We start from the raw sequence: 22,702 nt of genomic DNA, 5'->3' as shown, positions 1-22,702 counted from the left end.
TTGAGTCTATTTACAAATACCATGATATCACGATAACTAAAAAAAACTAATTCTTTGTATTGTTAGAAAAATACTTTTTAATTGTTTGTTTTCCTCTTAAAACAATTAAATATGTGTTCGTCAATTTTATGGATAGATTCATAAATAATACTTGGCAACTCCCGCTACGTAACTCAATTCTTCTTTGTTTATTATTATTCTAGCCATTTGGATATTTTTTCACATTTTGTTTTCTTCGTTTCTTTCCTTTTGCTTTATCACGCTGGACACATGCGTTTTACGGTCAATTCGTAATAAAATATTATTCTTTAGATTGCTACTACGTTTCCTCAATTTGAAAATATTAAAGCACAATGGTAAGAACATATCATATTTTTGGAGTTGAATTCATGTAATTATTCCTATCTCACAGGGTAAGAGCAAGAAAGCTTTCATCGATCGCAAAAATGCTGTGACCTTTCATTTGGTGCACAGAAGTCAACATGACCCTCTGGTAGCCGATGATACTGCGCCTCAACGTGTGTTGGTGGAAGCGACTCCGCAGAACCAAACTAAAACCGCAGCCCCAGAAAATACTACTAAACGCCGTGAAGAACAACAGAAGTTTGGTATATTTTTTGATGATGATTATGATTATCTACAACATTTAAAAAAGCCGGAGCAGGAAGTGGTTTGGGAGTATGTTGAAAACCCAAATCATGCACGCAAACGAATTGAAGAGGGCGCAGTAACTACCGCTCCAAAATTGGAATTGCCAAGTTCAGTATTTGCTTCTGAATTTGAGGAGGATGAAGGTATGTTAAACAGAGCGGCCACCGTTTCTGGACCACGACCAGATTGGGACCCAGATGTAGTTGCTGCATTAGATGAAGATTTTGATTTTGATAATGAGGATAACTTGTTGGATGATGATTTTGTTGTGAAAGCGATGGCAGAAGGCGAAGATGATGATGAAGAAGGTGAATATGAGGATGATGATAATGAAGATGAATCATCTTCTAATATGGAGGAAGATGATGATCAAGATTTTGATTCCGACGATTTGAAAGAAAGTGATGAAGAGGAGGATGATCAAGAATTAATGGATCGACTTGGACCATTATTGCGTGAACGTCGTTTTAACGATGAGGAAACTAAATCGCGATTCACAGAGTATTCTATGTCCTCAAGCGTTATTAGGCGCAACGAACAATTGTCATTATTAGATGATCGATTTGAGCATTTTTATGCTACATACGATGATCCAGAATTAGGAGATCTAGCCTGTGAAGAAATTGAAGGAGATTGGGATCAGAAGCATCGAGTTTTGATGCAATGCTACAGAGAACACAAACGCGGCAAAAGAGTGGAACCGTACAAAAAGGAATGGGATCGTGAACGGGTTGAAAAATATCGTAATATTGTTGATGGTGAAGAGGATCCAAATGAGGAATTGGTTGAAGTAGAAATGAGAGATGATAAACAGAAAAAATGGGATTGTGAATCTGTGCTCTCAACATATTCAAATATTTATAATCACCCAAAACTCATTGCAGAGCCCACACGTAGAAGTCGTCGGAGTAGTAAAGCTGAATCAAATGATGGCCCAAATAAAATTGAGATTGATCCAAAAACGGGAATGCCGTTAAATGTTTTGAGAAATGGCGATAATAACCAACTTACTGAGAAAGCTTTAGCAAAACTTGAAAATGGAGCGATTTCGTCGGGCGGTCCAAAATCACTGTGCAACAAGTCTTTAATATCTACCTTAAGTGTATTATCCCTTCGGCCTAAAGATGAAACACCTGAAGAGAAGCGGGAACGCAAACGACTTTTAAAAGAATATAGGTTAGAACGGCGGATCGAAAAGAAGGCAAACACAGAGGCCTTTAAAGAAGAAAAGAAACGCCAAACTCACGTTAAAATCAATCAAAAATCTAATCAGCAAGGCAGTAAAATTGTGTAACTTATATATATTAAATGCTATAAACCGTTGTATAAAAAATTAATTTGGTCAATAAAAATGCAAATAATAGTTTATTAATAAATATATAATCTTTTTTTATACTAATTTGGCAAGGCACTGAAATAATAATATCAGTTAATTTTATCAAACAAATTTTTGTTTCCATAGTAGTTTTCAGATATATTCTGAAATTCGAAATTCGGTACTTCTGAAAATGTATTATTTATTTTCGTTTTCAGTCACAGATATGATGCAAAACGTACTACACGGAAAGTTTTTCGCAAAGGAACCCTGTCAAAAAGTATTGAGTCGAGAAGAACATGAACATGGAAAAGTCAGTTTCGCATCAATGAAGTTAAATTGTGTTCCAATTGTTAAAATTTCGGCATTTTAATTTTAAAAAACATTGTATATAATTTTTATAAGAATTTATTGCATAATGTACGGGTTTATACGAAATAATATTGTGCAGTTAATTGTAGATCGAAAAAAGTGAAAAGATATGCATAAGCAGAAACTTGCAATGCAATAACTATGCCATTGCATTGGTGTGAGAAAGAGATGGGTCGAATTGGCCAGTGATGCAAGTGCGGCCAATAAGTATAAGAAAAAAGGAGTTGGTTCTATGAGTGTCAGCTGGGTCTGACAAAACGAATGAAAACAGGAAAATTTGCTTTTGTTTGTTAGTTTGTCTTTAATTCTTCCGCTGTCTACTTTATGCAAATTTTATGAAAAACTGAATTAATGATCGTGAAAAGAAGAAAAGAAATCTAATTGTGGCACATTTAAATGACTTTAGATTAAAGGAATCGTAGAAAAAATGAAAATAACCATTAAATTGTTGACCATATAAACATGAAAATATGTATGAAAAAAATAGTTGCAAAGACATTCCAGCAATTGAAAAAAGAACAGTGAAGAGAGCGTTCTGATAAATAGGGGAAGTGATAGATAAAGAAACGCGAAAAAAGGAAAACTGATGAAAATGAATTGAATAGTAATGGGATACAAAGGAAAAACGAAATCAAAGAACGGGAACGAATAAACGACGCACGACTTTATCCATCCACCACTATACACGGGTAGGAAGAAAAGTGATGCGATAAATCTGAGATCTATAGAAGAAATGTGCTTCAGAGGCTATAGAAAAATTGCAGAAAAAACGAAACGCAACAATTTTGAATATAAACTCGAGTTAATCTCGATTCAAAAGAATTGTAATCCTCATTTTTGTGACCAAAAGTTGGCTTTTCAAGGGTCAAAATGAGTCCACAGGTCAGGTAAGTCTGAATTTTAATTAATATATAAATGTATATTGCGTACCCGCATAATAGGGCTGATTTGTTGTGCATACATATGCACATATAAGCATTTGATTAAAATAATTATTCGCTAAACATGTACAATTAAACACCAGAATATCGCTCAGAAAAAATATTGTAAACAGAGATTTGTACTTTTGCTTATTCTAAAGAAAAGTGATGAAAAGCAAAAGCCAAGCTTATTATTTTTGTAAATAAATAGTGCTAAACTAATATTACAGTGTTGAAGAATATGCGCATAACAAATAAAAAGTTTTTATTTCTCTCCTAACCAACATTTCTCAATGGAAAAATTACCGATTTAATCCGTATGAACGATTTAAAAAGAGATGGTTAGGGCGTTTATTTATGTATGTATGTATAGAAGTGGAATCGGTATTATAGTGCTCGAACGTATTTTCGTAATTTGTAAGATATCTTTCGTTACATAAATTTATTTTCTAAATAATCTCCGCTGAATGACAGTTAGAAGTAATACTACTTTGTCTATAATTGTATAATTGTGTAAACAATTACAAATTTTATATTTGATTTATGGTTATAACGATATTTATACATATTTTTAACTTTCTATAATTCCAGAAAGATTGCTTTTATTATTTGTTCTAATATTTGGTTTCTTATTACTAATACTAGATTTCGTTGTAACGGAGAATTAATCGGATAAGCTCCTGATCCACCCAAATTTGCTAAGAGTATGAGAACGACCTTATTGGGTACATCAATAACTTATCGCCCAACAACATCCCAACAATATAAAATCTCATTGACTATGGAATCGCATTTACCTTCTGTACGGCAGAAAATAAATGCTGATCCTATGGCAGAAAAAACGGAACACGTTAATCTACTAAGTGAGGAGGAGGAAAAGGATCCCCTAGCATTAGATACTGCTATCGAACAACAGAGCTCGCGAAGTAAGCTAACAAGTAGCGCAAAGCACAGCCACAGTTTACGGTAAATTTTTTTATTGTACATTTTATTTACATTTCATACATGACTATGTGCCACAATATATGAATATGTTCTATATGTATTCTTTCCATCTCACACAGACGTCATGTTCCTCGTATCATTGTTAAACCCATACCACCTGAGAAAAAGGTTACAGTTACGGCGACAACAACGTTAAGTAGCAACGTTGCAACGTCAACACCAACTGCAACTGCGAATACTGTGATTAATACCACCGGTGGAAAGAACACAACACCTAGCCCTTCAAGTCGTGCCAGTAGTAGTCGACGTGCACAACAGCAAGCTAAAGCAGCAGCTGCCGCTGCTGCTGCCGCTGCGACTGCCACCGCTACAGGATCCGCAGCTATAATTACGCCGGTAACAGCCATTACTCAAGCGTCCACTATGCGTGAGGTGTTAGCATCTATACCAGGGTTCAGTCTTAAACCTCGTAGACGGTCTTCCAAGAAAATCTCCACTGCTGCACAAATCGAGCAAACAAAGGATGGAAAAATTGACCTCGAAACACCCGACTCAATATTAGCTTCGACCAATTTGAGAGACTTACTCAATAAACAGACCTTTTCTATGCTGCCACCTTTATATCAGTATAACCTCATACAGTTGTTACCAAGCGTAGATCGCGAGGCTATCGAAATAGAACGCAAGAACAATGCCGATTCCACCGTAACCATGGAGGCTATAAAATTGGGTCCATCCAGTTTAAACAATGAGTTCTTTTCACGTGCCTGCTTGGAGTGGCGTGAACGACTAGCAGAAGGTGAATTCACGCCCGAAAATCAAATGAAAATGAAAACTGAAGCCGAGAGAGAAAAAAATAAATTGGATCCCTGGAAACTGAAACATTTTGAACCGATATGGGGTGAAAAATCCTACAATCGCGCCAGCAGTACTAGTAGCAATAGCAGCAATATAAGTTATAGTAGTGGAAAAAGCAGTGATAGTTATACTAATCTAATAGATGAGCGATTAGAATTCAAATTGGAGAGTAAAGGTGGCCTGGTTGCCACCATTGTGAAGACATCTACGAAATCAGCAACAGCAGCAGCGTCAACAGCCACATCATTAGCGGCGACAACTTCAGCAACTTCTACAACGACAACAACAGTGACATCTGCAACAAGTGCTGACAGCACAGAGAACACAACCTCATCATCTGTAGACATTAAAGAGGAAGGCGAAGAATTTATTGACGAATCGATTGCCAGTACGAATGTGAACTCAATAAAAAGTGAGCAGGAACTACAACTTGACGAGTTGAGACAGCAAGAACAAACAGGATCTTCTACAACCGATTATGAAAAACAGACTGATATAAATTGCGATGTGGTGAGTGTATTGTTGGTTAAAAGAAATGTATTTTTTATTAATTGTAAAATTTCTAATTATTTTATCTGTTTGAAATAAATACACTAGGATAATATTGGCTGCACAGATTCATCGTCAACCTTTGATCTATTGCGTAGCGATTCTAGTGGGATACAGACCGAAACGCCCGTCGAAGAGTCTAAAATATCTTTAGCAATTGCTGCTTTGGAACATGAAAGACAGCTGATTGAGTGTGGGAGCAGCGGCAATATACGAAAACGTTCGGAGTCGGACATAACATATGAAAATCGTACACAAAGTAAGCAAATGAAAATGGACCACCAAACAGAGCAGCAGCTTCAGCTACAACCTGAATATGATATAACTGACGCAGCGACCAGTATAGAACAAGTAGTTAGTCATGCCATTAAAGATGAGCTTAAAGTGACACTCTCGCCATCCGTGTCATCAGCTACTTCTAGCTCACAAGAAATGAGTGGTAGTACTAGTTTAACTACCAGTTCATCCGCAACAAAAATGCCCACCAACGATAGTTTTTTGTACAACAGCAATTTCTACAACACAGAATTTGACCAGCAAGCCAATGCGGCGTTACTGCTTAAGGAAACATTGATGTCCACAGTGGGTAGTGAAAAGACTGCTGCTGGCAATAATATAAACGATAACAGCATGAAAGCGTCGAACTTCCTAGAAAACCCAGAGACATCGTTTGCAGCAGCTATTACGTCTGTGGCAAATAGTACCTGTAACAGTATTGCAACACTTTTGTCGGGAACTTCAACGTTTGTGAATGTGAATGCCGTCTTACCGGCAGTGTCGCCAGCGCCGAGCCTTAGCAGCGGTATAACATTGCAATCATTCCCAACGCAAGGCAAACAATTGCATGGGTGTTCAATAATTTCAATAGAAGATGGGGAGGACGATGATGAAGAGCTCATCGAACAAAAGTTCGCTGACGCACAAAATTATGTTTTAGAATCTGGCGAAGTTAGTACAGACAGCAGTGCAGGTAAGTAATCATATTTGTTTTTTTTTTTTTTTTATTTTTTTTTTTAAGTAAATATTCGTCAATTAATTTTAGGCAATATTCTCATTTTTTATTTAAATATATTCTTGGTGGTACACATCTAATTGTATAAATTATAATTTATAGGTACAAACAGTGCTTTACTTACGCCCGGTGATGTCGCTAATATAAAGGAGAAAAAATTCATTTTCTGTGATTCTGTTGATCAAGGTAATTACTTAAAATTTACCATACTATCTGATCAAATTTGACTCGGACCGACAAAAAACACATATATGATTAAAAGCTCTGCTCTCTAAATTGAGCACTTATTATTCTGAAATCTTCACTACTATTTGTCGTTATTACAACTAGATATGATATAAGTGTGTAGTATTTGCCAATAGAGTGTTTATTATGATGAGCTAGCTAAGAAATTAAATATTTTTAACTTGAGATGGTCACGCCTTACTATCCATATAATTGTACTTATAAATACTAACGTTACCCTGTTCTGTATTCTCCGTCATAGGCACAACAACTCAAACTTGTGACAATCTCTTTGAAAATAAGCAAGATATTGGCAGTTGTATCTCATCAGTAGCCACATCATCGGCCTCCTCGTCAATGACTTCGGCACCGACGACTAGTGGCGATGTGATGTATGCAGCAGCGGCGCAACTGCCACTCGCCGCTCCGCTAACACTCGAACAAAAACAACAACAAATCATATTGTCTTTGGCCGAGAAAAGTGGCGAGGATTTGTTCCATCACGTGCAACACGATTGGAACTTCGGCGGCATAAAATTACAACAGCCCGCAGATGCAACGTCGAGCAGTTTTAACGGTGTGATACAAACGCATCAAGGCGTTATAAAAGTGAAAAATATGAATACGTTATCAGTGGAAGATGCACCTATGCCAAGCGTGGATGTAACTCAAGATGACGAAGTTGTCGAGTCTATGGCTGTTGGTGGTGAAGAAGATACGATTCCAGCTCAGGCGGCAATAGTTAATTGTCATGCTGTGGGTGTCATCGGTGAAGGCGTTGAAACTGGTGAAGTTGAAGGTGATATTCGGACGGAGGATGTGGAAGATGATGATGAAGCGGAAGAAGAGGATGAGGACGACGATGATGATGACGCTGATGATAATGATGCTGTACGTGATATAGTTGATGAATTGCAACAACAACATAGACAACTGCTTAAAGATCAGCAACAGCAGCAACAACAACAACAACTGCAACACCAACAACAATTAGAGGATCAACAAGAATTGCGGGAACCCGAAAATCAGGAACATCGTGGCCATTTAACCTACGAACATTCCGACTATGAGGTAAGCAAAATATATAGCATAACCTTGCACGATTTTAATTGCAATTATTTCATTGTTACAGTTGGATTCGGATATGATTTGCGATGTACAAATATCAGCTAACGATATGGAAGTCTCCAGCACGGTTATAACCAACAGCAATTCCGACGACAGTGTTAACGAATTGCATATGGGTGGTAGTGGCAACAGTCGTCTAGATGGTAATGGTGTTGGCAATGTGACAATACAATTGAGCGCTCACTCGCCGGCGACCATCGGTCATTTGCACCAGCAGCAGCAACAACAATCACAGCACCAACAATCACAACAGCCAACAACGGAGAGACAAAACACGCCACAGCGGCAAATTCTTCTTGATACCAATGGGCAAATTATAGGGAATTTCCTTGTACAACATCAACAACAACAGCAGCAGCAACAGCATCTCGAACATCAACAGCAACTATTGCATCATGCCACGCAACAGTTTACCTTTCAGGCAGCACAACCACAACAACAGCAGCAACAACAGCAAACACCAACTATAACGCTATCGACACAGCAGCAGCAACAACAACATGCACAAAAATCGCATCATACCCTGTCGACAATACGAAAAGCGATCGAGTTGAGCACGAATGGCCAACACTATCTGTCACCGGGTGGTATAACGGCTCAACAGCATATCGGCCAACAATTAGTGCTGCAGCAACAAGCGCCACAGCAAAGGCACTTTTTGACACAGCCCCAAGTTCCTACGGTGTCGGCAGCAAATAATTGCAATATGGTGACTGCTAGCCCGAATCAACATCAGCAACAGCAGCAGCAACATCAAATACATGTGCAACAACAGTTGCAGCGCTTCCAGCAGCAGCAGCAGCAACAACAACAGCCACCAACACCTATGCCCGCCTTTCAATCTTTAGCCGCACAAGCGCAGGCCAATCCAACAAAATATATTTCGAAGCCAATGAATCTTATAACAATGTCTCGCGGCACTAATGCGGGGACCGTTGCCGGTACAAATGCAAGCATCGCCTCTGTCGCCATACCGCCTGGGTCAGCTGTCAGTACGTATCCGCCTTTTAGCAGCGCCATCGCGAACTCGGTACGCAACGCAGCGGAACTGATTGTAAACTCTACGCCTAATATTAGTAATGTTAGCACATCGAATGTCGGCGTTACAAATACAAATGCCATAAAAGGCCTAACACCAGCTGGCATACCAACTACAATTGCACAGCAACGACCAGCGAGTAAATTACCAACCGGCGGTAAAGGACGTAAAACCGTAAATAAACTGCCACCAGGAGCGGTCAATTTAGAACGCAGCTATCAAATTTGTCAAGCCGTTATACAAAACAGTCCAAATCGTGAGAACTTAAAAGCACAATTACGACCGCCATCAGCTATACTAAATCAGCATCAACAACAACCGCAGCAACAGTTGACGCAGAGTAATATAGCAACGACAATGACGCTACAGGGCACTGTACCAGCTCCATCGGTGGCAGCGTCAACGGCCGCTATATCGGTGGCCACCTCGTCTCCAGCTGCAACCTGCGGTTCGTCATCCCCAAACTTTATCAAACAAGAGGACCTAACAAGCATTCCTGCAAATATAATGGGCGTTGGACGTCCTGGCGTATATAAGGTATTCCTATCATCTGATCAAAAATGACTCGACCTGACTAAAAAATACTCATTTTCACAAATTTTATTGCAATATTTTTCGCCTTCAAAATAGGCTCCTAAGGCAATAGAATCATGAAAAGGTTCAACTATTTTTCGTACACTTTTGGTCATAGCACCAACAAACAAACAATTTCTTGCCCTAAATCAAAAACCACCTTGTAAGAGAACGACCTCATCAATGAGAACATCCACGCTCCCTCCAGGTCTGAATGACATGGGTTGGAAAGTAATCTCTCCGACGTTTCGAAATTGCATCGAAATGGTTGTCTGGATGATTCGGACCATTAGAGTCTACCTCTTGACTTGACCCATATGCTTCCGGTCAAGGAACATAACAAACTCTTCTAATTTTCTAAACAGTTTCTGTCGCAGTTATCGCAGAAAACACCTTCTCCGACTCCCTCTCAATGAATGACATATGTAGAGTTAAATCACAACCCGTTGCAGACGAGGAGCTCGAGTTGGTCTAGAGTGACCCTTGCGCAACTTCGTTCAGTAAATTTCATCTAAACTTCTACATATCCAGACTTGTCCCAAACATACTAAATATATGTCCAGCTTGCAATGAGTCTCTGCATGACACTAACCATCTCTTTGCATGCCCAGCGAACCACACTGATCTAATAGCCTTTTTTCTCTGGTCGGACCCCTCGAAACATAACATTTCCTTGGCCTACCATTGGATGACTTCGGTGGCCACCATCCCGAACCTAACCACCCAAGAGGGACTACAACAACAACAAACAATTTCATTAATTTTTTTACTTACCTGTTTTTATTTTCTTATTAGCTCTTTTTAACTTTGTTCTTACTAACTTTTTTCTTATTAATTGCAGGTAATCGGGCCACGTATGGGATTTCCACGTAAAAAGTATGTTCAAAGAAAACCTTCGCCCACCCTTATAAGACATCTTTTCACACCGCAAACGGCCAACGCGCTGCACACCAACGTAACGTCAAATCCACGCTTGCAACAGCAATTAACAGCAGCAGCTGCCGTGCAACAACAACAGCAGCCACACGATTTACATCAAAATAGTAATGGCGGTGGACAATATGTGTTGGTGCATCGAGCGAATGTCGGAGCAGCTGATAATCAGGCACCAAGAGCATCTAGCGCACCTCCTGTACCACAAACGACACAGGTTCGTTAGTGTGCAGAAATTTCTTTAATTGCCCCAAATATGCATATATTTGAAGTAGATACCTTATTGCTTCTTATAGAGTCAACTGCACAATATGAATGGAATACCGATAACAGGACGCGGGCGTCCTGCCTCCGTCGATATTGACGCCTCAAATGCAATGCTTGACCACAATATGCACAATCAATTGCATCATCAACAACAACAACAACAAATAAATCCTATCAAAACAACTGCAGCGACTGGTATAATGCGACGAAATTTCACGGCCGGTATGTACATACATAAATAAATATGTAGGTACTTAGTACATAAATACCAGTATATAAAATATATTTTTTATTATTACATAAAATTATAAGCGTTTGAATAAATATTTATTCATATGTTTACAAGATTGCATCAGACACAAAAATGAAACAAGAAAACTAAAAATACATAAAAACGAAAAAAAGAAATGTAGGCACCATGTCTAGCCAGTGCTTAGGTGATTCTCACGTCTCGATGTGATGTGATTTAAATGGTCATAAGGTGACCTCACGGTAAGCTGGCTCTATAAAAGAAAAGCAGGCACTGTGCCTGGTCAGTGCTTAGTTGACTGTCGCGCCGTGAAGTGATGCGATTTAACAGTCAAAATCTAATCTCGCGGAAAGCTGGCTCTATAAAAGAAAAGCAGGCGCGGTGCCTAGTCAGTGCTTAGTTGACTGTCGCGCCGTGAAGTGATGCGATTTAACAGTCAAAATCTAATCTCGCGGGAAGTTGGCTGTTAGCTGGCTCTATAAAAGAAAAGCAGGTGCAGTGCCTGGTCGGTGCTTAGTTGACTGTCGCGCCGTGAAGTGATGCGATTTAACAGTCAAAATCTAATCTCGCGGAAAGCTGGCTCTATAAAAGAAAAGCAAACGCGGTGCCTGGTCAGTGCATAGTTGACTGTCGCGCCGTGAAGTGATGCGATTTAACAGTCAAAATCTAATCTCGCGGAAAGCTGGCTGTTAGCTGGCTCTATAAAAGAAAAGCAGTCTCGGTGCCTGGTCAATGCTTAGTTGACTGTCGCGCCGTGAAGTGATGCGATTTAACAGTCATAATCTAATCTCGCGGAAAGCTGGCTGTTAGCTGGCTCTATAAAATAAAAGCAGGCGCGGTGCCTAGTCAGTGCTTAGGTGACTGCCGCGCCGTGAAGTGATGCGATTTAACAGTCATAATCTAATCTCGCGAGAAGCTGGCTGTTAGCTGGCTCTATAAAAGAAAAGCAGGCACAGTGGCTTGCAGTGCTTAGGTGACTGTCGCGCCGTGAAGTGATACGATTTAACAGTCATAATCTAATCTCGCGAGAAGCTGGCTGTTAGCTGGCTCTATAAAAGAAAAGCAGGCACAGTGGCTTGCAGTGCTTAGGTGACTGTCGCGCCGTGAAGTGATGCGATTTAACAGTCATAATCTAATCTGGCTGTTAGCTGGCTCTATAAAAGAAAAGCAGGCTCGGTGCCTGGCCAGTGCTTAGGTGACTGTCGCGCCGTGAAGTGATGCGATTTAACAGTCATAATCTAATCTCGCGGAAAGCTGGCTGTTAGCTGGCTCTATAAAAGGAAAACTGGAGCGGTGCCTAGTCAGTGCTTAGGTGACTGTCGCGCCGTGAAGTGATGCGATTTAACAGTCATAATCTCATCTCGTGGAAAGCCCGCTGTTTGCTGGCTCTATAAAAGAAAAGCAGGCTCGGTGTCTGGTCAGTACTTAGTTGACTGTCGCGTCGTAAAGTGATGCGATTTAACAATCATAAACTTATCTCGCGGGAAGCTGGCTCTATAAAAGAAAAGCAGGCACGGTGCCTGGTCGGTGCTTAGGTGACGCTAGCAGCGCGATGTGATGTGATTTAAGTCATAATGTAATCTCGCGGGAAGCTGGCTGTTAGCTGGCTCTATAAAATAAAAGCAGGCGCGGTGCCTGGTCAGTGCTTAGGTGACTGTCGCGCCGTGAAGTGATGCGATTTAACAGTCATAATCTAATCTCGCGGAAAGCTGGCTGTTAGCTGGCTCTATAAAAGAAAAGCAGGCACCGTGGCTTGCAGTGCTCAGGTGACTGTCGCGCCGTGAAGTGATACGATTTAACAGTCATAATCTAATCTCGCGAGAAGCTGGCTGTTAGCTGGCTCTATAAAAGAAAAGCAGGCACGGTGTCTGGTCAGTGCTTAGTTGACTGTCGCGTCGTAAAGTGATGCGATTTAACAGTCATAGTCTAATCTCGTGGGAAGCTGGCTGTTAGCTGGCTCTATGAAAGGAAAGCAGGCGCAGTGCCTTGCAGTGCTCAGGTGACGTTCACGCCTTGACGTGATGTGATTTAAAAGTCATGAGGTGACCACACGGGAGACTGGCTGTCAGTTGGCTCTATAAAGGAACTGCTTTTCTTGCTTGGCCAGTGCTTAGGTGACTGTAACGTCGCGATGTGTCACGAGGTGATCTCTACTTTCGTTAACTTTCAATTCGATTAAAGGTTCTTTACAGTGTGATCATTCATTCATTTGTATAGTAGCAACACGCTATAGTGATCTGATCGAAACGATTTCTTCGGAAATTACATTATTGCTTTGAACAAGAACCCATATCAAATTTAATGAACATATTTCACCAAAATCGAAAAATTCGTATTAAAATATTTGTTGTATAAAAACTTTTCAATTTCTTGCAAGTTATGTAAATAAGTTATTTGATAAAAAAAATTTATATTTCAGGCAATATAACCTATCTAGACAGTTTGAGTGGAGCAGGAGCAGCTATTGCCGATGGTAATTACATAGTGACCGCAACCAATGCTGGCACACTGGATTCTGAACTAAGCAAAGCTGTTGCTGTGGCCGCCGCAGCAGCTGGTGGTGGGGGCGGTGCGGCAGGCGCTGGCAGCGGCGGCAGTGGGCATATCACACGTACTGAAGCGGATAATTGTGCCTGTTCTTTGAATGCAATGGTTATTTGTCAGCAATGTGGCGCATTCTGTCATGACGATTGTATGAGTGCGTCGAAGGTGTGCGTCTCCTGTGTGATCAGATGAGATAATGAAGTCTCTGTAATAACCTTTTAGGCCTTGCGCACATGTAGTGAAAGTATTTGTGGTTCTGCACTAAATAAAATACAACAATAGTTATACATATATATAGCATATATATATATATATTAATACTTGATTAGATATACATAATTACATATACATAGATATATTTACACCAATATATCCACTTAAACACGAATTCTGAATTCTGCAAAACAAAAACAAACTCAACCAAAACAATACAAAAACATAAATTAACAGCTGGTAAATGCATAAATATCTAAATATACAAAAACAGAAATAAGTTCTGCTATATAATATGCTTTATGCAACTACATATATATACATGCCGAACTATGAGAATCGCTGCCGTTCAGTTTGAACAAGCGTTGTGAATTTTTGTATATTATAGCGAAGAGTAGTCAGAAGAAGAGATGTGTTATAAAATGTTTTAATATTTTTATTACGGCAATTTTTTTTCCTTTTTTAATTAGTTTACTGTTGGTCCAGCGCCCAACGGCGGGAGTTTGCCTCATTCTCTCACAATAAATACACCGTTTGAAAAACAAAAGCAACGTTTATTTCTGTCCCTACTTTCGCTATAATATGCAGGTAATTACAACGAATTCAAGTTATGCCTTTAATGCTGAGACGATAATTACATCAATTTCATTATAATTATTATTATTTTTTTGGTATATATGTATTTACAAGCGTATTTCATAAAAACCACATCCAAAGCGTTAAATATGCTAGCAAAAAGTTTTTGAAAGAAAATTAACTTAAAAATTTACTGTACAAACGACAAGCCGCGTTAAAACCGACGAAAATGTTGTTCATTGTTGCAGTATCAAGTATTGTGAAACGCTAATTTAACAATGCATATTGGTATACAATTAGACGCAACACAATTTAAGATAATTAAGCGAACTTTTGTGAGAATTTTTGCATAATTTGATTGTGAGATCCTTGGAAAGACTTCAAAATATTATATATAAATATATATATATATACATAAATACAATTAATATAGTACTACTATTTTTTTATTGCATAACATACAAGTTTTTAATGAGAAGCCCAGTTTCATTCACCACTTATTTTAGGCATATTATTAATATTTTTATGTTATCATACACAATAATGAGGTTTAAGGCCGCTAAGTATACATATGTACATAAAAACTGCGAGTGTATAATTAAAGGTAGACATTTTTCACACATCCTAAACACACACACTTGCCCAACGCGAAATTCTCACCATCAATATATTTATTCTCATTGAATACTTCTAAATATGCATAATATTGCATGTGTGTTTTTTACGAAAATATTTATGTATTTTGAAATTGCAAAAATTTCGAAAATTGTTTTCTTCTTTTCGTTATAGTTTGTATTACTTATTACTAATTAATTGCAGTAAGCGTTATGTATATGTAACCTGTAAGAAAATTGTGTATGTATATTTTTCAATAAACATACATAACTAAATGATGAATGATAATCTATATACCTATGTAATAAATATTTTGTATATATTTATTAAAATTCGAATATTTTAGGTTCGTTGCTCTATTAATTGTAATATAAGCTATTATATATAAATACACGCAACCACACAAACATATATAAACACTTATATATATATATATATGTAGAAGGTTAAAATTAAGTAACATGTTCACAATTGGTTCCAACTGTCCCCTGAGAGCATACATACAAACCTTTAGATATTAACAAGAAACTTAATTACGTCTAAATACGGCTGAACGGTACATAATAATATGTATGTATATTTAAATGAGTGCCAGCCAACTTTATCGTATACACATAAGAAAATACACCAATTTAGTTTTTGTTAACACTGCTTGGTGATACTTGTATGTTTGTTAGGTCGCAGGCAGACGCTGGAACCCCGTGTAAGCCCATATTCTGTAAATAATATTTTATAAGTCGCCCCAATACTGACAAATTACAAAATTACATAACAAATAAACAGACATAAATACATACTACATACATTAATATTAACATTAATGCATACATACATAATTACACGCATACACTACTCGTACTGTATTTTAAACTAAAGTAAATGAATAAAGAGAGATCCGTTGATACAGAAAATAGAATTAAAAACTACATACAAGAATAAATACATAATTTTGCTCCTAGACGCACGTATCGCAAAATATCCAATAAATATTATAAAAAAAAACAAATACAAGTTTAATTATAGTGTTTCTTTTGGAATAACTGTAATGGGAGATAATTGCACATAGCCGTTGATTTGAGATGAGTCGAAGTAAACTTGTGCGTCTGCCTATGTATACATACCCGAACGAGTAAGTTTTTAAGATAACGTTCCGAAATTTTGCAAAGTTCTTTTCATCCCGATATTGGATCACAATATCATATAGCCACCATAAATAAGTTCTTGCATGAACAACTTTTTCTTTGTAAATATATCTTTACAAAATTTGTCAAAGACTTTTGTCCTCGACAACGTTTAAATATTGGAAGCAATTTTCTATAATGGATTCTATTCTATTTCTTGAATGGAAAATCTATTTATGAAGGGTTTTTAGTTAGTTTCTTTTATTTATTTATTTTTTCCATTGTTTATTTATTTTTTTTTATTTATTTTTTTTTTATTTATTTTTTTTTTATTTATTTTTTTTTTATTATTTTTTTTATCTATTTTTATTTTTTTTATTTATTTTTAATTTATTTTTTGTTTTTATTTTTATTTTTTTATTTTTTATATTTATTTTTTTTTTGTATTACTTTTATATTTCTTTTTTTATTTTTGTTTATTTTTTAAATTTTTTTTACTTATTTATTTTAATTTTGTTTATTCTTTTTTTTATTTATTTCACACCTAAATTAAAAGATATCACAAATTTTGTATGTAATAGCTTTTAGTTTATTTAGCGCTTTCTTAATCTATAAAAAGAATAATATACTAAAATTACAAACACCTTATATGGTATACATATGTATATGAGAATTTTATTAAGTTCAAATGCGAGTTAAATGCGATCAATATATTTGAGAATGCTTTAGAGTTCTTCATGGGTTCTTGCATGTTGGCGTTCTTTTTCTTTGGGATACGCCCAAAAATATGAAGGTAAACCTTTAACATCTCGTTCTCTTTTAACAAATGCACTAAATGACGAAACACAATTGCCGATGAAATGATTTGCCATACCTAATATGGCTAGATCTAGGTGTGGGTCATCATTATATAATTTATGGGCCGTAACATTCATACGCGACAATGCGGTGTTTAATTCCGTTATCATATGATTAGCGTCTGCTGCCACAAATATTGAACGAATCTCATTGGTAGGATTACTTTGCTTAACGCTTTTAATCAAACGTTTGATTTGTCTAATAATAAGCTCTTTAGAAGGCAAGCAAAGATCGAAATATAATGAACCACGCTCATTATTATATCCGAGGCATTGTGGTGAAGCGAATAATTGCTGACTATCTCGTACATGTTCACATGCTCGTACCCAGTCAATACCATTACGGAGGTGAATACCAATAAAAGCACCACGAGGTAAGTTATTTTTAATAAAAGTACGCATCATATCTTCATAAATATTTGACCAACGTAGATAACGATGCAAATCCCTATTCTCTGCTTGTACGGGGAAGCTAGCTGGTGCACCAGTAAATGGTATAACAGGCCATTCTGTAGGCGGATACTTCTCTTGCCATTTTGTTGCCATTGCTCTGTGATGTATGTCGAAGTTAAGAGGACTGTAAAACACAGAATCCACGAAGGATATGTTGTACGTATCCCAAAATGGACCAAAAGGATTTCCATCTTTTGCATGACAGTCGGGTTTCGGAGATTTGTTGGGACTTAGAGTTTTCCTTTCCATGTAGCAAAATGAAATACGTTTATTTTCAGGCCAAATTTTTGGGGCTATATGCATCATAAAATCAGCCATTAGTATAACACGGTGAAATTCTTGTAAAGGCTCCACCTGAAAATATGTGTCGAAAGGAACTTGTGTAGAACGTATTTCACCTTTCCTATATTCAACCCATGGTGGCAAAATTAATGTACGATTAAGAGCTTTGGAGAAAGCTAATGCTCCTAAAAAATGATCGGCTTGGTTACCAAATCGACCTAATAACAGTAAACAAAATAAACATATTTACCAAAACATTGTGAAATCATACAAAAATATATTTTCATACGAACCCATGCAAGGACAATAAGCTAAATAGCCATTGACATCAATTTCGGAAGCATTGCTATATAATAGCAATGTGCAAAATACAATTATTCTCAGTAACACTAGCATTTTACCGGCTTCTTTTTCAATCAATTGGAAAAATGTACAAACAAATTACTCAAAGCAATAAACAAAAAGTAGGTTAGTGCTGGTAAGTGTACAATTTCAAAAGAAACTAGGAAAACGACAGTGTTGTAAAGTTAAGAAAAACTTTGTATTTAGGGCTGTATGTTTATAAATACAATTAAAATTTTATTGTGTAATCATTTTTTTACGCAATTAATTTTATTAATTTATTTCTGAAATTAAGAATTCAAAAATTTCTTTATTTCCCTTTTTTCTGGTTATTATTATTTTTTTTTGGTTTTTTTTTGTACATGTTTATGTTCCCAACAGATGTCTCTGCAGTTTATTTTGCTTCACGTGAAGTTTGTGTAATCGCGCATAGGTAACTTGTAAACCCGTTCCCAGGTAGCTTATTACCATCAATTTGTCAAATGAATTCGAATACGCTTAATCAGAAGTCATTCATACCAACACCACCGGAGAAGGGCAGTTTTCCACTTGATCACGAAAGTATTTGTAAAAAATACTACCTCCTGTACATGAATTGTTTGCGCCGAAACAACGACAACAACTCGCAGTGTCGCCAAGAAGCTAAAGAATACCTTGGTTGTCGCATGCAAAACAATTTGATGGAGCAAACGCAGTGGTCCAAGCTGGGCTTTGAAGACGAGAGTAAAACAAATACCAAGGACAATAACAAAAACAAATTGCAATAAATAAAATTAAATTCCTTAAATATTAAAATACGACTAAAAATATTCAAAGCAACCAAATAGAAGCTATGATGAGACCTCAAAAGAACATACTAATCGGTGTCACGGGAAGTGTGGCGACTATCAAACTACCATTGCTAATTGAAAAAATACAAGAATACGAGAAAGAATACACCATAAATGTGAGTACAAGCATAATTACCAATCAATTAAAATTTTATTGATTTCAATACATGCACAATTCGCAGATTAAAATAGTCCCCACAGAGCACGCTAGACATTTTTTCGAAAGTACGCTTTTGCCTGCAAAGGTAAAAATATTGATTGATGTCGCCGAGTGGTCAATGTGGCAAAGAAGAGGTGATCCTGTATTACATATAGATTTGGGCAAATGGGCAGACATCCTACTAATCGCACCACTCAGCGCAAACACACTGGCCAAAATAGCAACGGTATGATTGTTTATATCTCTCATTGTTTATAAAAATTAATTTACATTCAATATTTCTTATTAGGGTATATGCGATAACCTACTCACTTGTGTGGTACGTGCCTGGGACCTACACAAGCCGTTACTCTTCTGTCCAGCAATGAATACTCGTATGTACGACCATCCTCTGACATATGAACAAATAAGCAAACTTAAGTCTTGGGGATATACCGAAATACCTTGTATATCAAAGATGTTAATGTGCGGAGATACGGGTAATGGGGCAATGGCCGAAGTGTCTACAATCGTTGAACGATTAAAACCCTTTTTAGAAAAATCATAGCTTCCAAGTTTTACACCTATGTGCATACACAATTAGATGTATTTAGATAAGAATTACAAATATTTGGGTACATGCGTACTGCGAAGTGACGTCATTCATTATTGACGAATAATTTCCTGCAAAGCAATACTGTCCAAAAGGAATACACATAAATTTATTTAAGTAGTATACTAAATAAATATATATATATATGTACATATAAATATATCAATTTATAAAGGTTTATATAAATTTATAATGCAACTCATGTGTTTGTGGTTTCAATGATTTTAAATATATGTGCCAGATACAATTTTTATAACCTCGATCGTCTTAAAGGAGAACCCCCCAAAGAATAAACATGGATTGGTTGGTTTTCCTTACCTCGAATTAAATTTATTTAAATCATTTATAAATACAAAAGACCAAAATGTTGTTGTCTGTGGCTGTTAGAAAATGTTGAATTCAGTTAGTGTATTAATTTTTGACTCCGCGCTAAATCGAGTTGTGCTGCTGAAACACTACCCAAACCTTCACGCACCGAACTCAAATTTTCTTTCCAGGCGTACAGAAGGTCGCGTAATTGTTGCCATTGGGTTGCGCCAAATGTACGATGCATGGTTGATGAGATGTGCACTTTGCGATTGGCCTGGTCGAGACGTGCACGCACTAATTTTGTTTTCAGTACTTCAATAACGAATGGTTCAACTTCATCTTCAGTTATTTGTAATTCTTTTGTGAGTGTTTCAAATGACATTTCAGGATTACTTTCTGCCAGTTGCATGAAGGTCAATAAACGCATTTTTTTCATATTCTGCTCATGATTTAAACCTTGAGAAGTAACGAATTCCTTATGATCTTCATAGAATTGTATATACGATGGCAATTTGTCGGATACAAAAATTGACAACAAGTCATGTATTAAATCACCTTCCAAAAAGCGCACCGGTTTAAGGGCTAACAATGGATCCAACAGAAATGTGTTGGGATCAGCTAGTGCTGTCACGATGCATTTCATTGCATCTTCTCGAGCAACACAGGCATTATCTGCTGTGTAAGTGCCAAGCAATTCAATCATAACTTTAGCTGACAACTCCAAGTTAGTATCCTTAGTCACATCGTGTAACAAGCGGTATAGTTTCTGCATTTGCTCACTAGATGGTGGGCAATTAGCAAATTGTGATTTCAGTTGATCAACACCTGTGAAAACTTCCAAAACTTGGTCACTTTGTTTGGCCACTTGAACAAGATGGTAATAAACATGATAGCGCAAAGGTGATGCTGTATCCAAGTTGTTAAATAAACGCCACAAAGACTCTAAGCAAACCTTTGCCAATGGCACATTAGGAGCTTTCGTCATTTTTTCACAGTAAGCTAAAACAATGTTTTCACCGCGGTCGAGTGGAATCTATTAAAAAGAAGAATTTAATACCTATAAATTCTGAATGTATTCTCTAAATAAAAACTTACCGTAATCATTATGGAAACAATACTATTAAGGATGCCATCAATTTGAGAGGGTTCGCCATCTTTGAAACAAACATCGCAAACTCCAATGATCTTATGTAAATCATCTTCAACACCTTTGTTAGATTTTTCGGATGAGATTTCGGCTCCCAGCTTTTTAAAGAATTTTCTCAGTTCTTGCACCTAAAAAGTGAATGCAAATGCTAAAATACCTCGCTGCATTATATACAGAAAACATAACCTCAAAGCCAGGTTGTTTCACACCACAGCCTCTTAATTATGATTTCAAAAGAAATTCTATTTACCTGCTCGTCCAAAGACAAGTCAATAAATACCGGAGGAGAATTCATGTTTATTAAAGTTTCAATATGTGTTCGCAACTGTTTTTCAAAGCCAAAAAAATTTACACCCGCAACACCTATGCGCTACACGTAGCAAAAAGAAACAAGAGAAATGCTTCTTCTTGAGTTTTGCCATTTACACAAATATATTTGTATATATATACTGAGAAAAATTCACAATAGTGTACTCATTCATTAAGTTGACGGCTGCAGATAATTATGAAACGAAATACAATTTCTTGGAAAATACAACAAAAAATAAATTTTCCTTTTCTTTTATTCAAACTCAAAAAATTAAATATGAATGTTTGTGTATACATACTTATTTTTTTATTGATTTACTATGTATAATACAGTTGTATAACTAGCAATTTTATTTAGGACCTTTATGAGGTTTGTGTTTGTAAACTTAAGCTTTTTATTAAGTTCAACTTAATTATTGTTATATCTCCACAATTTTAAAATTGACAGACTCTATTTATTCTGTGGGTCGGCAGGCCAACATGTAAACCGGGTATAATCCTTTGGGAAAGCTCTGCTGTCGCCAAGTTTTTACAATTCGAAATCCTGCACTTTTTATTGCAGTTTCGTATATTTTCAATGGACGTGTTACTGAGGAGTCTTGCTTATCCTCTTCAACTATATTGGACGATGTAACATTCTCCTTAATTATTAAATAACCTTTGTTTGTTAGACCAACACGCATACGATGGAAAAAGTTGAAAAGGTCACTTTCGGTGAGATGGCCCAGGACCCACTGACACCATATCACATCATATTTATTCGCAGCTGGTGTAAATTCTTGAAGACCCATAGTGTATATTTCACCTAAGCGACCGTTATGCTCATTACCCTCTGTGCAATATTCACGTGCTTTTTCTGTAAAACTGGCATCCTGCTCAACAATATCGGTTGTATTAAAACGCGACATTAGTAAATTTTTTGTTATACGCCCAATACCCGCGCCACAATCGAGAGCGTTGTTTTTACCCAAGTCTTTTAAATCTCTTAAAAAACTACTGGAACCTTGGATATCAATTCTATTTAGATATCCTAAACCACCGAGCATGCCGTTCACCGTAGCAGGAACTTCGGACCAATATTTTTGCGCTCTACCATAAAAATCATTTTCGGTTGCATTGTTTTGGTCAGCTTGTGGAGCTAGCAAAGTATCCTTATTGAGCACAGACATTTGTTTTCCTTTATAAACTATGTTATATGAATATTTTTACAAGAATTTAAAATAAAAATACTAGCTCACTACACAACACATTTTTTGGCAGAACCTACGCAGACGTCAAAGTTGCTAACAAAATGCTTCTTCTTGATGAAGTGTCC

At 36.9% G+C, this 22,702-nt stretch overlaps 7 protein-coding genes across 8 annotated transcripts; 4 read left to right on the top strand and 3 right to left on the bottom strand.

Moving 5' to 3' along the window:
* Positions 1–196: 196 nt before the first annotated feature.
* Positions 197–2,034, top strand: LOC105228448 (protein LTV1 homolog). The gene is made up of 2 exons (XM_011208284.4): positions 197–356; positions 413–2,034. The coding sequence occupies exons 1-2, from the start codon at positions 354–356 to the stop codon at positions 1,943–1,945; spliced, it is 1,536 nt and encodes a 511-aa protein (XP_011206586.2). The 5' UTR covers positions 197–353; the 3' UTR covers positions 1,946–2,034.
* A 208-nt stretch (positions 2,035–2,242) lies between these two features.
* On the top strand, positions 2,243–15,562 carry LOC105228447 (polycomb protein Asx). Of its 2 annotated transcripts, XM_011208282.4 has the most exons (10): positions 2,243–3,225; positions 3,904–4,224; positions 4,323–5,571; positions 5,659–6,580; positions 6,725–6,808; positions 7,110–7,918; positions 7,980–9,551; positions 10,429–10,737; positions 10,817–11,009; positions 13,457–15,562. In XM_011208282.4, the coding sequence occupies exons 2-10, from the start codon at positions 3,965–3,967 to the stop codon at positions 13,771–13,773; spliced, it is 5,715 nt and encodes a 1,904-aa protein (XP_011206584.2). In that variant the 5' UTR covers positions 2,243–3,225; positions 3,904–3,964; the 3' UTR covers positions 13,774–15,562. The 2 variants fall into 2 exon arrangements, with proteins under 2 accessions (XP_011206584.2, XP_011206585.2); XM_011208283.4 differs by lacking the exon at positions 13,457–15,562 and having other exon boundaries at positions 10,796–10,955.
* Positions 15,563–16,670: 1,108 nt separating this feature from the next.
* Positions 16,671–18,170, bottom strand: LOC105228445 (GDP-fucose protein O-fucosyltransferase 1). The gene is made up of 2 exons (XM_011208281.4): positions 17,992–18,170; positions 16,671–17,916 (listed from the first exon to the last, which is right to left on the bottom strand). Exons 1-2 carry the CDS (start codon positions 18,092–18,094, stop codon positions 16,832–16,834), a joined length of 1,188 nt encoding a protein of 395 aa, XP_011206583.1. The 5' UTR covers positions 18,095–18,170; the 3' UTR covers positions 16,671–16,831.
* Positions 18,171–18,439: 269 nt separating this feature from the next.
* Positions 18,440–18,807, top strand: LOC109579684 (cytochrome c oxidase assembly protein COX19). Its single transcript, XM_049453642.1, has one exon. It carries the CDS (start codon positions 18,523–18,525, stop codon positions 18,805–18,807), a length of 285 nt encoding a protein of 94 aa, XP_049309599.1. The 5' UTR covers positions 18,440–18,522.
* LOC105228444 (phosphopantothenoylcysteine decarboxylase) lies at positions 18,759–19,824 on the top strand. The gene is made up of 3 exons (XM_011208280.4): positions 18,759–18,986; positions 19,053–19,256; positions 19,320–19,824. The coding sequence occupies exons 1-3, from the start codon at positions 18,873–18,875 to the stop codon at positions 19,575–19,577; spliced, it is 576 nt and encodes a 191-aa protein (XP_011206582.1). The 5' UTR covers positions 18,759–18,872; the 3' UTR covers positions 19,578–19,824.
* Positions 19,825–19,922: 98 nt separating this feature from the next.
* LOC105228443 (eukaryotic translation initiation factor 3 subunit M) lies at positions 19,923–21,488 on the bottom strand. Its single transcript, XM_011208279.4, has 3 exons — positions 21,329–21,488; positions 21,027–21,206; positions 19,923–20,964 (listed from the first exon to the last, which is right to left on the bottom strand). The coding sequence occupies exons 1-3, from the start codon at positions 21,371–21,373 to the stop codon at positions 20,026–20,028; spliced, it is 1,164 nt and encodes a 387-aa protein (XP_011206581.1). The 5' UTR covers positions 21,374–21,488; the 3' UTR covers positions 19,923–20,025.
* Positions 21,489–21,623: 135 nt separating this feature from the next.
* LOC105228442 (alpha N-terminal protein methyltransferase 1) lies at positions 21,624–22,680 on the bottom strand. The gene has a single exon (XM_011208278.4). It carries the CDS (start codon positions 22,554–22,556, stop codon positions 21,843–21,845), a length of 714 nt encoding a protein of 237 aa, XP_011206580.2. The 5' UTR covers positions 22,557–22,680; the 3' UTR covers positions 21,624–21,842.
* Positions 22,681–22,702: the final 22 nt, after the last annotated feature.

The sequence above is a fragment of the Bactrocera dorsalis genome, chromosome 3 (genome assembly GCF_023373825.1).
Source record: "Bactrocera dorsalis isolate Fly_Bdor chromosome 3, ASM2337382v1, whole genome shotgun sequence".
Lineage (NCBI taxonomy): Eukaryota > Metazoa > Arthropoda > Insecta > Diptera > Tephritidae > Bactrocera > Bactrocera dorsalis.
This window is presented reverse-complemented; position numbering and strand designations above follow the sequence as displayed.

Excerpts from the sequence above, each read along its gene's own strand:
- LOC105228447 (XM_011208282.4), top strand. The coding sequence starts at position 3,965 with ATGAGAACGACCTTATTGGGTACATCAATAACTTATCGCCCAACAACA. Across the intron at positions 5,572-5,658 it reads CTGATATAAATTGCGATGTG|GATAATATTGGCTGCACAGA; the intron begins GTGAGTGTATTG and ends TAAATACACTAG. Across the intron at positions 10,738-10,816 it reads CTGTACCACAAACGACACAG|AGTCAACTGCACAATATGAA; the intron begins GTTCGTTAGTGT and ends TGCTTCTTATAG.
- LOC105228445 (XM_011208281.4), bottom strand. The coding sequence starts at position 18,094 with ATGCTAGTGTTACTGAGAATAATTGTATTTTGCACATTGCTATTATAT. Across the intron at positions 17,917-17,991 it reads AGCTTATTGTCCTTGCATGG|GTCGATTTGGTAACCAAGCC; the intron begins GTTCGTATGAAA and ends TACTGTTATTAG.
- LOC109579684 (XM_049453642.1), top strand. The coding sequence starts at position 18,523 with ATGAATTCGAATACGCTTAATCAGAAGTCATTCATACCAACACCACCG.
- LOC105228444 (XM_011208280.4), top strand. The coding sequence starts at position 18,873 with ATGATGAGACCTCAAAAGAACATACTAATCGGTGTCACGGGAAGTGTG. Across the intron at positions 18,987-19,052 it reads AGAAAGAATACACCATAAAT|ATTAAAATAGTCCCCACAGA; the intron begins GTGAGTACAAGC and ends CACAATTCGCAG. Across the intron at positions 19,257-19,319 it reads CACTGGCCAAAATAGCAACG|GGTATATGCGATAACCTACT; the intron begins GTATGATTGTTT and ends ATTTCTTATTAG.
- LOC105228443 (XM_011208279.4), bottom strand. The coding sequence starts at position 21,373 with ATGAATTCTCCTCCGGTATTTATTGACTTGTCTTTGGACGAGCAG. Across the intron at positions 21,207-21,328 it reads ACTTGTCTTTGGACGAGCAG|GTGCAAGAACTGAGAAAATT; the intron begins GTAAATAGAATT and ends TTCACTTTTTAG. Across the intron at positions 20,965-21,026 it reads TTGTTTCCATAATGATTACG|ATTCCACTCGACCGCGGTGA; the intron begins GTAAGTTTTTAT and ends TCTTTTTAATAG.
- LOC105228442 (XM_011208278.4), bottom strand. The coding sequence starts at position 22,556 with ATGTCTGTGCTCAATAAGGATACTTTGCTAGCTCCACAAGCTGACCAA.